Source organism: Pantherophis guttatus, chromosome 1, assembly GCF_059756535.1.
Source record: "Pantherophis guttatus breed Tessera chromosome 1, ASM5975653v1, whole genome shotgun sequence".
In the NCBI taxonomy this organism is placed as follows: domain Eukaryota; kingdom Metazoa; phylum Chordata; class Lepidosauria; order Squamata; family Colubridae; genus Pantherophis; species Pantherophis guttatus.
This window is the reverse complement of record NC_142063.1, coordinates 308,619,269-308,631,328: the sequence shown is the minus strand read 5'-3', so window position 1 is coordinate 308,631,328 and position 12,060 is coordinate 308,619,269. Positions and strand designations below refer to the sequence as shown.

General features: G+C 37.1%; 2 protein-coding genes across 2 annotated transcripts in view; one reads left to right on the top strand and one right to left on the bottom strand.

The window, feature by feature from the left end:
- The first annotated feature begins 72 nt into the window (after positions 1-72).
- Positions 73-4,429, top strand: GEMIN6 (gem nuclear organelle associated protein 6). Its single transcript, XM_060692556.2, has 3 exons — positions 73-1,451; positions 2,635-2,780; positions 3,834-4,429. The coding sequence occupies exons 2-3, from the start codon at positions 2,653-2,655 to the stop codon at positions 4,207-4,209; spliced, it is 504 nt and encodes a 167-aa protein (XP_060548539.1). The 5' UTR covers positions 73-1,451; positions 2,635-2,652; the 3' UTR covers positions 4,210-4,429.
- A 425-nt stretch (positions 4,430-4,854) lies between these two features.
- DHX57 (DExH-box helicase 57) overlaps positions 4,855-12,060 on the bottom strand; it is a 36,931-nt gene continuing 29,725 nt past the window's right edge. Inside the window, exons 20-24 of the mRNA XM_034427478.3 lie at positions 11,840-11,977; positions 10,302-10,376; positions 9,035-9,166; positions 8,437-8,637; positions 4,855-5,666 (exon numbers count right to left, since the gene is read on the bottom strand). Coding sequence (XP_034283369.1) covers positions 5,523-5,666; positions 8,437-8,637; positions 9,035-9,166; positions 10,302-10,376; positions 11,840-11,977 — 690 coding nt within the window. The 3' untranslated portion in view covers positions 4,855-5,522. The remainder of the gene's footprint in view (positions 5,667-8,436; positions 8,638-9,034; positions 9,167-10,301; positions 10,377-11,839; positions 11,978-12,060) is intronic.

Genomic DNA, 12,060 nt, shown 5'->3' with positions numbered 1-12,060 from the left:
GCGCACTATAATTGTGAGACCGTCGCGGACTGGCGAGGCGGGAAACAGAGTTTTTGTTTCCATAGTAACGTTAGGCTGAAAAAGGGGGAGGAGGAGGAGATGGGAAATAGGACGTGACGTCATTTCGAGCTACGTTAGGACCCCGCAAAGAGGCGTGTTTAAAATATCGCCTGTTTTAAAGTTTAAAGCGGTTGAGACGTACGGCTGCTATCTATTTGTCAGTAGTTTAGTATGTATTTTAAAAATCGTTTGAGAATCATTCGAGATTTTAGCAGACTGTGAAGCGTTAGGGAAAGCAAACATTGATTTTTTTTCCAAATTCTTTTACTTCTCTAATATTTATCAGAGCCCTTGCCAATGTTTAATGATTTGTTATCAGTGCTATCTTAGTTGATCTCAAAAACAACACAACGCCGGAAAAAGTTAATACCTGGATGGGCGATCACTAAAAACTCCTAAAACCGTGGGCTAAACTCGGAAGAGTTGCAGGTAGAAAGCCAATCAAAGCTACTTCCTCCTCTCGTCAAAACAATATCCATGAAGCCGCCAAAGCTCCAGGTTCCAGCGATGGCAAACGTCACTTCTACCTTTAAAAATAATTGTCTTTTAGAAGCAGCTTAAAACCACTAACAGAGCCTTCACAGTCATCCAAAAATAAGACAGCCGATATATAACGAGGCCCAGAAGACAAATCTTTTAAAAGCTAAATCCTAAAAATCCGGAGCAGAAAGTGAGGAACTAGAAAGTAATCATCAGAAACGGAATCGCCTCTTGAATTAAATTCCTAAGTGTGTCCTGAAACAGATGACCAAAAGAAACGTGAAGTCCGCCGTGAACCAGTTTCTCAAAACTTTTTTTTATTTTTAATCGTAGCGATTCTACGAGACTAACTTGCTAAAGGACTTCTTCCATTCCAAAGGTCTCCAACCTCGGCAACTTTAAGCCTGGAGGACTTCAACTCCCAGAATTCCCCAGCCAGCAAAGCTGGGTGAGCTTTGCTGGCTGGGGAATTCTGGGAGTTGAAGTCCTCCAGGCTTAAAGTTGCCAAGGTTGGAGACCCCTGTTCCATTCAGTTCCATCCTTTTTGAAAGACTCCTCGGAAAGATCCGGCTCCGGAAGGGGAATAAAGAGCCCTCTGAACGCAGTGCCTTCTGGGTCCCAGAAAGGACGGGCGGGCTGGAGTGAGGCGGCTTCGCGCTATCTTTAAAGGCTTTTCTGATTAAGTGGTGGCTGCTGAAGCTGGAGATCCGGATTGTAATTTATTTCCAAGTATGCGTACGAGCGCTACCTCTACTTAAATGACAAGAATAGCTGCAATCTTGCAGTCCAGCTTTTTATTTTTTTAATTAACGCCCTGTATTTTTATGGATTATTTGACTATGCAGTAAGAACCGCGAGGGATTAAACGGGTCGTTCGTAAAGTGCGGATTTTTCCAGGACCTGCAATTAATGTACGTATTGGGGTTCATACTTTTAAGAACATTGCTGAGTTCAGTATTAACGAACAGTAGTCTTGTGGAAAGATGATTCGAGGGAGTGATATTGCAACCTCATCTTCATTACGGAAGAGGGATTAGCAAAAAGATTTCGATGATACGGATTGCTATAATCATAATTATTGTTATGACTTATTATGGTATGAATGTGTGTTGTCGCCGGGGTGGGAGTGTTGGGGTTATTACTTAAACATATTTGAAACGAAACAAACAAACAAAAAAAAAGCCAGCAAGGAAAGTGATTGGATTTCTAAATGAAAAAAGGAATGGAAGGAATTCGCATATAGAAATTGAATTAATTCTTTGCATCTGGCTTAACTATAGAAGATGTAGGACAAATTTCTGAGCCTGTGTTGATTTTCTCAGGGAACTGGAGTTGCTAAAGCAAAGTAACCTACCAAGCTAAGATACAGCATTCTAAGACATTTGGAAAGATTGTACAGTAAGAAATCAACCGAGCAGACATTCCCCCAAAATTGTGATTATCATAACAGCAGACCTCTGCTGGAAGGTAGGCAGTGTGACAGTAATTTTTAAAAAGGGCTCCAGGAGATCCTGGAAATAATAGGCTGGTAAAGATAAGTTAGTAGAAAGAGTAATCAAAGGAAAGATAACTAAGCAATAGAGGAGTAAGCCTCTTTAAGGAAAAGTCAGCATGGATTCTGCAAAAATAAATCCTGCTTCACCATCCTAATGATTTTTTTTTTGAAGCACACAGGCAGATAGAGGTGAACTTTGTAACATTGCACATCTGAATTTTCAAAAAGTCTTTGACAATAAATCTGTAGACTTGTAAGACATATTGGTGCTTTGTGTTTAAGAAAGGACTGGGTAAGTTTTTGAAATGCTGCTCTATCAAGAGCTATTAAATCTTGAGATTCAATGTTACAACTGGACTTCAGGTAGTGTGCATTCCAACTATCAATGTCAGGGGAACAATAGCTAGGGAGGGATATAACTGCTGCTTGTGAGCATTTCATAGGCAGCTATTAGCCACTCTGATAAACAATCCTGGACTAATATGAACTTTGACTTTGATCCAACAGGGCCATTTTATTCTTAATCATGGAAACAGGCAAAATTTCCTAATACAGAGGCAGAGGATATTACTGGCAATGATGTTTTCTTTTCTCATTAGATTCAATAAAAAGGAAATATGACTGAATGGCAGAGGAAAACTCCTTTGGAATGGCTGGCCTTTGTAGATAAAGAAGTCAAAGTACTGGCTGCCAAGAAACACCAATACAAAGGATGGGTTTTAACAGTTGATCCAGTTTCCGCCAAGTACGTATCAGTGAATTCTATATAGAAATACTTTTTCTGAGAAAGAACGTGTGTTAAGGGAGAATGAAGGGGATGAATGATTATGAAAAACAAATTGGGAGATTGTACGCCTAAACAGATGAAATGAAAACAAATGAAATCTTAATGCAAACATATTAAATATTTTTGTCTGGATAGACATTTGAAAATAGGTAATTTCAGGAAAAAGTGGAAAAAGTGGTTACAGGTAATAAACTAAATAAACTATATATATATATATATATATATATATATATATATATATATATATATATATGCAAAAAATTAAAATCTCGGGTGTTTTCCCGCGTCATTATAAATAAGTTGGTTAAAATATTTAAAATCCTGGTTAAAATCCCAGCTTAAAATCTTCTAAAATTCTTTAGAATTTTAGATCTTCTAAAAATCTTTTAGAAGATTTTAAGCTGGGATTTTAAATATTTTAACCAACTTATTTATAATGACGCGGGAAAACACCCGAGATTTTAATTTTTTGCATATGCACACCCGCGAAAACGTAAATTTGGTATAAAATGGTTTGTCGTGAATGTGACTGCTTGAGGGCTCCTGGATGATTTGCACAATATTAGCATTTGGTATAGTAATAAAGTATATGTAAAGTGGATGCTAATTGACCTTACATCTTAGCATGATGTCAATTGAAAATGTAAATCTGATGAAAAAGCATTCTACCAAACATGCAAGATACATTATGTATATGATGTGTTCAAAATATTTTATGAGTCTTAACTGGAGAGCGCTCACTTATTCTGGCTTTTGATTTTGATCTAGTTATTACAAACTTCAAGGATTGCTAATGCAACTCAAGCCCTAGGTTTATTGGATAACTTGTGGGACAGCTTGTAATGCCAATTTCAGTTTTTTTCATTGGGAAAACAACAGTTTCATTCTGATTTAAACTTTTTTGATACATCAGTATCAAAAGACTGATAGAAAGGCCTAGTATGCATGAAAAAGCCAACTAGCAATCTGATCACTTAACATATCCTCATATGAACCTTTTATTCTTGACAGTATTCTTCTGGCAAATCCCCTTGAAAATGGAAAAGTGTCTGTTTTAGTTGTTTTAGGACATGCTGTGCAGGATATTGAAATAGTGACTGAAAGAGATGACGAAATCAAAGAAAAACTTGCACATCTCTTCATGGCAGGAAAAAGTCAAACTTATAATCAAGAAGAGCTGGACAGAAAGAAAAACTCCTTGAAGAACTGGTTGGAAAAAAACCACATCCCTGTAAAAGAACAAGGAGAATCACAAACAATGCTGTGCGTGGCAGGTGTATTAACCATTGACCCACCATATGGACCAGAAGATTGCAATAGCTCTAATGAAATAATTTTGTGTAGAGTTCAAGGATTGATTCAAAGCTATCTTGCACTTCAGCAGTGAGGCATATAGATTTCATTACACTTAAAACACTTAGCAGTTTAATAAAAAGTAGGAATATTTAATGGTTGATGATCAGCCATTGTTTCCAAATTTTGTTTTGTATACAAATAGCAATTGTAGTTGTGCTAGTTATATTTTTATATAAAAATCATTTGACTTTTTTCCCAAGTTCCTGCAAAGTTGATTTGTTTATATAAAATAAAGTTAAAAATAAATCACATTCTTATTCTCTCCAGTCTCTTAATTTGAAACTAAAGTATTAACTTTTCTGAGGAACATGGGGCAGTAGTATAAGCAATAAAACATTTTGGACAGTTTTTCTTCCTTTGAATATGCAGCCGATTTCACAATTGAAAGTACTGTATAGTAAATTCTAGAAGTTACCTATACTTTTCTGCACATACAGGACTGCATATACAAAAGGATTGTACCAAGTCCTTTTAAGATTTTGAAAATGGGCATTTTTCTATGCAAGACCTTTTCAGTTGCAATAGTTTTTTTTTCCAATAGAGGTATAAAACGTATCTTTTCATCATCGTTTTTGCAAAACTTCCCTCCCTCTCACTATATCCATAAATCAAACCATAATGCTTTGAGCAGTTTCAAACAGAATATAGTTTTCCTAAAAAGAAAGAATGACATCTATTTGTTTTGAGAATTCCTTTATTTATTACAATATTTATAAAACGTATAGCCTATATCATCAGGCTCTAATACTGTATTATTTGAGAATAAGTAATGAGAGCTTAGGCTCTCAAAATAATTTTATGCTACAATTATTCCATAATTTGTATCGCCATATTTGAATTCTAGCAGCCAACACTGATTATCTTGACAAAATGAAAACAGATGTAAATTTACTGGACAGGATTCATTTCTGGAAGCAGAGCAACCATGTAGAAACTATGACTAATATGTTTCCTATACTGCCTTTTTGGGAAGGGGAAGGGGATAAATTAATATCCTGCCAGATTACCATAGAGTTAATCCTTTATTGGACACAAAAAGGGAGTGGTGAATCATTAAACATTAAATGTATGTGTGATCTGTTCTTGAATGATTTTCTGAATGCTTACCTCTTGTTCCTTGCTTTGCAAAAGGAAAAAAAAGTAAGTTTTATTTTAAATATGCAAGCTTCTTATGTAAACTTGTATAAATTTCTATCATGATTATAAAATTGTTTATTTTGAGCTACTTAAAAAACAGGCTTTTAAATTGGATATTTAGGCTTACAAATAGCAATACAGGAGCCAGTGCTACATTTCATTATTCTCTCATTAACATTTGAAAAAAGCAATCTGCAGTAGCTAATACTATTGTGTGGTCACGAGTTTTACAATCAAGCTGATAATCTGAGATCCGCGAGGGCAAGTACACAGATCCATGCTGGGATTTTTAATTTTTTCCTGGAGTAACTGGTCAAGTTCATTGCGAAGTTCTTTCACTAGTTCTGCTACCTGAAATCACAAATATGCACTTAAAATAAAGTTCTTCTGGATGAGGTTTCTAATAACAGCCACTCAAAACACTTCCTAAGCACAGTATGAAGGTCATAGCCATTCCGTTGCTGCCTCTGACTCTGGAAGCTCTATTCACTATTTTCTCTTTCTGAATAGCTATACCATACATTGCATCAGCAAATATTGAATACCTCCTTATCCAAATTTCTTATGTGGCAGCAGCAGGGCCGGATTTTCCTATAGGTTAACTAGGCTTCAGCCTAGGGCCTCAAGATCAAGAGGGGCCTACATTCAAATTGTTAGCAAAATTAAAATTACACTTTCACTATAGGTGAAAGGGCCTCATAAGTGGAATAGCCTAGGGCAGTGATGGTTAACCTTTTTGCCGTCAAGTGCCAAAAGCGGAGGGGAAATGGGGGTGTCGCGTGTGCGCGTGCCCGCATCCATAATTCAATGCGCCCCACCCCACACACATGCACACGTGACCCCTGCTTTTGACACGTGATGGCACGGTGGGCCCGGTATGCCCGTTTTTCACCCTCCCCAGGCTCCAGAGGCTTTCTTGGAACCTGGGGCAGGCGAAAACGGCCTTCCCCACATCCCCGGAGGCCGGAAATGACCTATTTCCAAACTTCCAGTGGGCCTAGAAGGCCTGAAAATTAGCTGGCCAGTGTGTGCATGTGCACTGGAGCTGATCTAGGGCAACACTTGCGTGCCCACAGATCTGGCTCCACGTGCCACCGCGTGCCATAGGTTCGCCATCACGGGCCTAGGGCCTCTTTACATCGAAATCCGGCCCTGGGCAGCAGGATAGCGATTCAAGACACCTTATTTGATTCTTAGTGTGCTTGTAACTTTATACCTTTGTACAAGTCCCACTGAGTAGAGCATTGCTTGAAACTATGATATACATTGTCCTTACATGTATCTCAATGTTCCAAATTAGGATAGAAAGAAAATGAAATACAAAACAGACATGGAAAGTTACGTATATCAAGCTCACAGTGCTTAGGTTTTCTATACATTAACTTGGAATTTTTATGCTGTGAATAGAAATGAAATAAACACACTGATTAGTCGAGTATTTTTCTTTATGTTGTTTACAGGGTTAATTTATCCACTTCCACAAGTTGATTGCATCATACAATCAAAATATTTAAGACCACAAGAAATGTGTTCATTTTCAAAAAGGTGAAAGGCTGTTTCTCACACCTGCAACATGCTTTCCTTCTCTTTAAATGGGAGGAAAGTATGTCACTTGGGAAATGGCTGACCCTACAGTTCTTTTTGCCTCACCTCAGAAATGAGGCAGCAAAGCTGTTGCCCTTGTATGAGGTAAAGAACAGCAGTTCTGGGAGTGGAGGGCAAAAAAGGTGGAAAGAGATTTTACCTGCCACCTTCTGGCCCCTCACTGAAGATCATCTACGCCTATGCAGAAATATCTGGAATGTGTGAAGCAATAATAGCAACATGGCTGAAGAAGGCAGCCATGCTGGCCATCTACAGCAGCAGTAGCTGTTGCTGCTGCTGCTGACACAGGTAGAAAGGCCAGGTGCAGTAGGCTGGAAGGAAGGGTAGGGATTATCATAATGGAGCAGAAGTTACCAAGAGGAATAGGCTTCAGGTGAAATCCATTCCTCAATGTCACTGGTCCCATGAAACCCTACCCCTCCTGTCCAAATGCCTCTGGATGCTGGGCAAAGCTTGGTTCTCTCTGGCAGCCAAAGCACACATCACTACAAAAGCCTGAAATCCACAACCAAATGTGAGAGGGTAATGTTGTAGCAGGCCTTTCTCAGGCCTCTCTTTCATGTGACACTTTAAAAACACACCTCTACTGGCCTGCTTATTTTATCCAGCCTAAGCCTATCTCTGAAACAGGCTGGCTGTAAGATGGTAAATCTGTCATAAGGATAGGCATATTTCATTGATGATGATTACAATTGATCTTACTGTACAATATTGTAATTGCATCATTACTGCCTGAGACATATACATAGTACCATATTGGTCTGTATTGTACCAGTGAACTACAGAGCAGTGGTTCTCAAGCAATCTATATTCATGAAGGAGGCGTTCTTAAATCACCTATCCCACTTTGAGGCCATAGAGTCATAAGAAAGAAAGTGGTCCTTTTCAATTTAGCACATTTTAATTAGTTCATTGTATTGTAAGTACCTTCTAGAACAAATAGTTTCCCATTTCAGCCTCAGAGACCAAATAGTCTAGAAGGTGATTTTCCTTAAGGAACAGAACCTGTTCCCTATATTGATAAAGTTGTACAAGGCACTATCATCCCGTACTGCAAATGAAAGTACATGTAGTCCTTGATTTACAACCATACATTTAGTGAATGTCCAAAGTTATAATAGAGCTGGAAAAAAAAAGACTTATGAGCAGTTCTCACATTTATTAGTGATACATGGTCACATTATCAAAATTCAGATGTTTGGCAACTGGCATGTATTTCTCACAGTCCCGGGATCATGTGACTATCATCTGTAACCTTCCCAGCCAGCCCTCAACAAGCAAAATCCATAAGAGAAACCAAATTTGCTTAATGACTGCATGATTCACTTAAGAACTGCAGTGATTTGTTTAGCAATTGTGGCAAAAAGGTTGTAAACTCGGGCAAAACTCACTTAACAGCTCTCCTGCTTATCAATGGAAATTTTGGGTTGAATTGTGATTGTGAGTCATGGACTCACAGATTTGGAGAACAGCTTGAAGAAACATAATGGATCTGCTGAGTTGCTTAATTCTTTACCTGACGTGAGGTTGCAACAAAGTTAATCCACCCATCATCCAAGGAAACAACATATGCTCCATTCTGGAGCTGCATGTTCACACGGCCTCCCCCGAACAAGATCAGTGGATATACCGACACCATGCTGCACTCTCGAATAAAAACCCGGCTGGTTTTTACCATTTCATGGTATACCAAGTAGGGGCTATTGAACCGCTTTGTCTGAAATATAGAATTCCAAAGAATACTTATGAGACATTTAAAACAGGAACAACTCTGATTCTATAAATATCACCTGTATCATACTATATAACTGCCACTTATATTTTGCTAACAAATTTTTTTTCTGTGCCAGCATAAAGTGGCCAGACCTGAAGAGGACATGGAGATGATATTTAAATCTCTAGGCAGGCTTCATATGAATGTAGTAAGCTGGAGAGAAAGACATATCCTTGTATTGGTGTCTATAGAAACATTCAATAACTTTCAACAAGGCTTATAGCATATAAGCAGGCAACTATTGCCTAATGTTGTGCATGCTATTCCTTCCACAAATAAATCTATATATGCTAGAATAAGTTTGAGTAGAATACTTTACTAACTGGAGGTTAGAAATTACCTGATAATTTACAGAGGATGGATGAATGTGAACATAACCCAGGTTTTTTGTAGCAAACATCAGTGTTTCAGGTTTTGGATTATTTTTAGCAGCTCCTTTAATAACCTGATATTTCTTTTCTGGTACTTTTACCTAAAATGGTAAATAAAAATTGTGAACATGACTATCCACAAACAATCCCCATTTATTTCAACAGAGATGGATAGAAAGAGACGTTTCTACTAAACTGCTTTCCTCTAACAAATCAACATGGTGATATTGTGGAATTTAAAAGGAAAGAAAGAAAAAAATACATGAAGGGACTACCTCATTCCTCAAATCTATTCCAAACTTAGCAGTAGCACATATTACAAAGCGTGTATTTCAAAGCCATAGCCTGGATGCTTTTGTTTGACAAGATAACTGGAGCGTCATGGCTGTAAGCATGATCTGTGTATGTAAAATCAGTACAAATCCAGCCCAACCCTGAAGTCACTAACTGGTGTTTGGAAAGCACATTTTTTTAAGCACCAGCTTTCATTTCTAACACCATGTACTTCCAGGAGTTACCATTTTTTCCTTTTGCCCAAGGAATCCTTATGGTGTCAGTAACCACTTCTGTTGTTGTTGCTACAGTACTTTTCTTTTCTCTGAGCCTCAGCCAAGCCTTCTAAACCCAAACTTGCCTGGAACCAAGCAGCTATAAACACAGACTGGTCTTGCAAAAAGTATCATTCACCAACTATCTAATGTCCCCATCTCAAACCAATGCAATAAAACACCAGAAATTTTGCAATGCTAGTTTCTGCAACTATGTTTTAATTCCTAGTTTCGGACTTTGGGATAGGATGGAGAAAAAGAGCGCTGCTGAGTATTAAAAGCATAGTTAAGAGATCAGTAACACTATGCCTATAGTGGAGGATTGGAGCACTGGTTCCAGGCAGAAAGGAATCATGAAAATATCTGAAAAGAATGAGTTGCCAAGTAGCAAAGAAGCTAGATTCACTGGAAAGTTAGAAGCCAATCTGACATGAAGAAGAAAAATTGGCATTCAGCTTTGTTTTCTTTACTGACAACATATATAAACACGAATAGAAGATATATATAAAATAAAATAATGAATTATCCTGAAAGCTAAGAGATCAAAATGGTTTTAATGCTTAAGGAAGTTCTTGCATAAATTCCCCCCTTAAAATATCATGGTATTGCAATCAATTCTATTTCACAAACCAGAGTCAGGGAAATAGATATTAATACAAGCAATTGATGATTACTTTTATAGGCTTACCTGAACCACATTTGGGTACATAGCAGCACATAATATGGCTGATATCAACTTGACATTCTCTGCATTTGCATTTGCCTGTGACATAAATGACAAGTTAAAGAATATCAAGACTATCCCTTATGCAGGCATTGGCAAAGAACTGTGTAGCATGCAGCAATTGGCAAGAAATCCTGAATATTTCTGGTGTCAGGTTTCTTTTAAAAGAGATTTCTCAATCTTATGTTCAAGAAATACATTTGAAAATAAGGTAATGCATATCATCAAAAGTTTTAGGATGAAGGGGAAATATTTGGGCCTTTATCTTCCGATCCTGCCTTAAATATACCCTATTTCCCTGAAAATAAGACATCCCCTGATAATAAGCCCAATCAGGCTTTTGAGCGCATGCACTAAAATAAGCCTCGCCTGAAAATAAGCCCTCCCCGAAAATATTTAAACACAGAGCTGGAAATCAGGTAAGGCGGCAAGAGAAGCCCCATCTTGCTCCACGTGCCCCAAAATAATAAGACCTCCCTGAAAATAAGGCCAAGCGCTTATTTTGGGATTCAAAAAAATATAAGACAGGGTCTTATTTTCAGGGAAACATGGTATTTATTTATTTATTTTATTTCGAATTTCTATACCGCATCTTCTCCCAAGGGACTCAGGGCAGTGTACAGCCAGATAAAAACATGTGGCAGCCTTATGCTGAATCAGACCACGAGTCAATGAAATATTTTGTGACCTGCAGTAGGTTTTTAAAAGTTCTCTATTGCTTCTTTCTTTTCTACTGGACTGCAATTGTGACTTTCTGAACACAAAGTCCCAGGTGCAATCTGCTGTTGCATGTACTCTATATACCTTCCCTAGAAATCAGATATTATAAATGCTATTTCCATTTTAGAGCTTTTAAAACACACACACCAAAAACCACAAAGAACAAATAATTAAAATTTCTAATTTTAAATTTAAAGACTAATTTTAAAAATATCCAAGTGGAAGGATCAGAATATTTATTTCTACTCCCTTGAAATATATCAATAGATTTTCATAGAGACTATTTTTAAATGAGCTGTTTTCCTATTAGATACATCTTGGGATGAGTTATCTACAAATGAATTCTAATATTATAATTTTTGTTTTTGAATTTTCTGTGTTGTTTTTTTTATGCTGTCCATAATACGTCAGCATCCACTTTTAAAGTAACTAAGTAGCTTTAATAAAGTTAGAATTACAATAAAGTTAGAATTACAATGAAAATATTATTTATATTAAAACTTATGGTTTATATATAGTTAAACATTAGTGATGTATTATCACTAATGTTTAACTATATATAAACCGTAAGTTTTGTCTTTAAATACTCTGCTTCATCAACCCACTAGTTGGATTAAACTGACAAAGTTCACACCTGACTGAGAGAATTTTCCAGCATGTCAATCATAGTTATATGGGAATTAGGTAAAATATAACCATGTTTATACATGGCTGAGGAAGAATGGAAATATGGAAAGGTGGATAGAAAAGTTAACAGATTAAAAAACTTCCCCTCCAGTTACCTCTTCTCCTGTAGCTTCAAGAACACCATCCCCTCTTTGAGAAAATCTCTCTTCTATGTCTTTGGCTCGGAGTCCCTCTTTTACAAATCCAATATCAGACAATAGTTCAGTAAACTGCCTTTTTAAACGTGCCATTTCCTAAAAACAATATATGGGAAAAACTTTGAATAACGAATAGGATTTTAAAATAGCATTCTAAAGAGCAACTAGTAGTTTATTAA

Coding starts and splice junctions, on each gene's coding strand:
- GEMIN6 (XM_060692556.2), top strand. CDS start 2,653: ATGACTGAATGGCAGAGGAAAACTCCTTTGGAATGGCTGGCCTTTGTA. Junction 2,781..3,833: donor GTTGATCCAGTTTCCGCCAA/GTACGTATCAGT, acceptor TATTCTTGACAG/TATTCTTCTGGCAAATCCCC.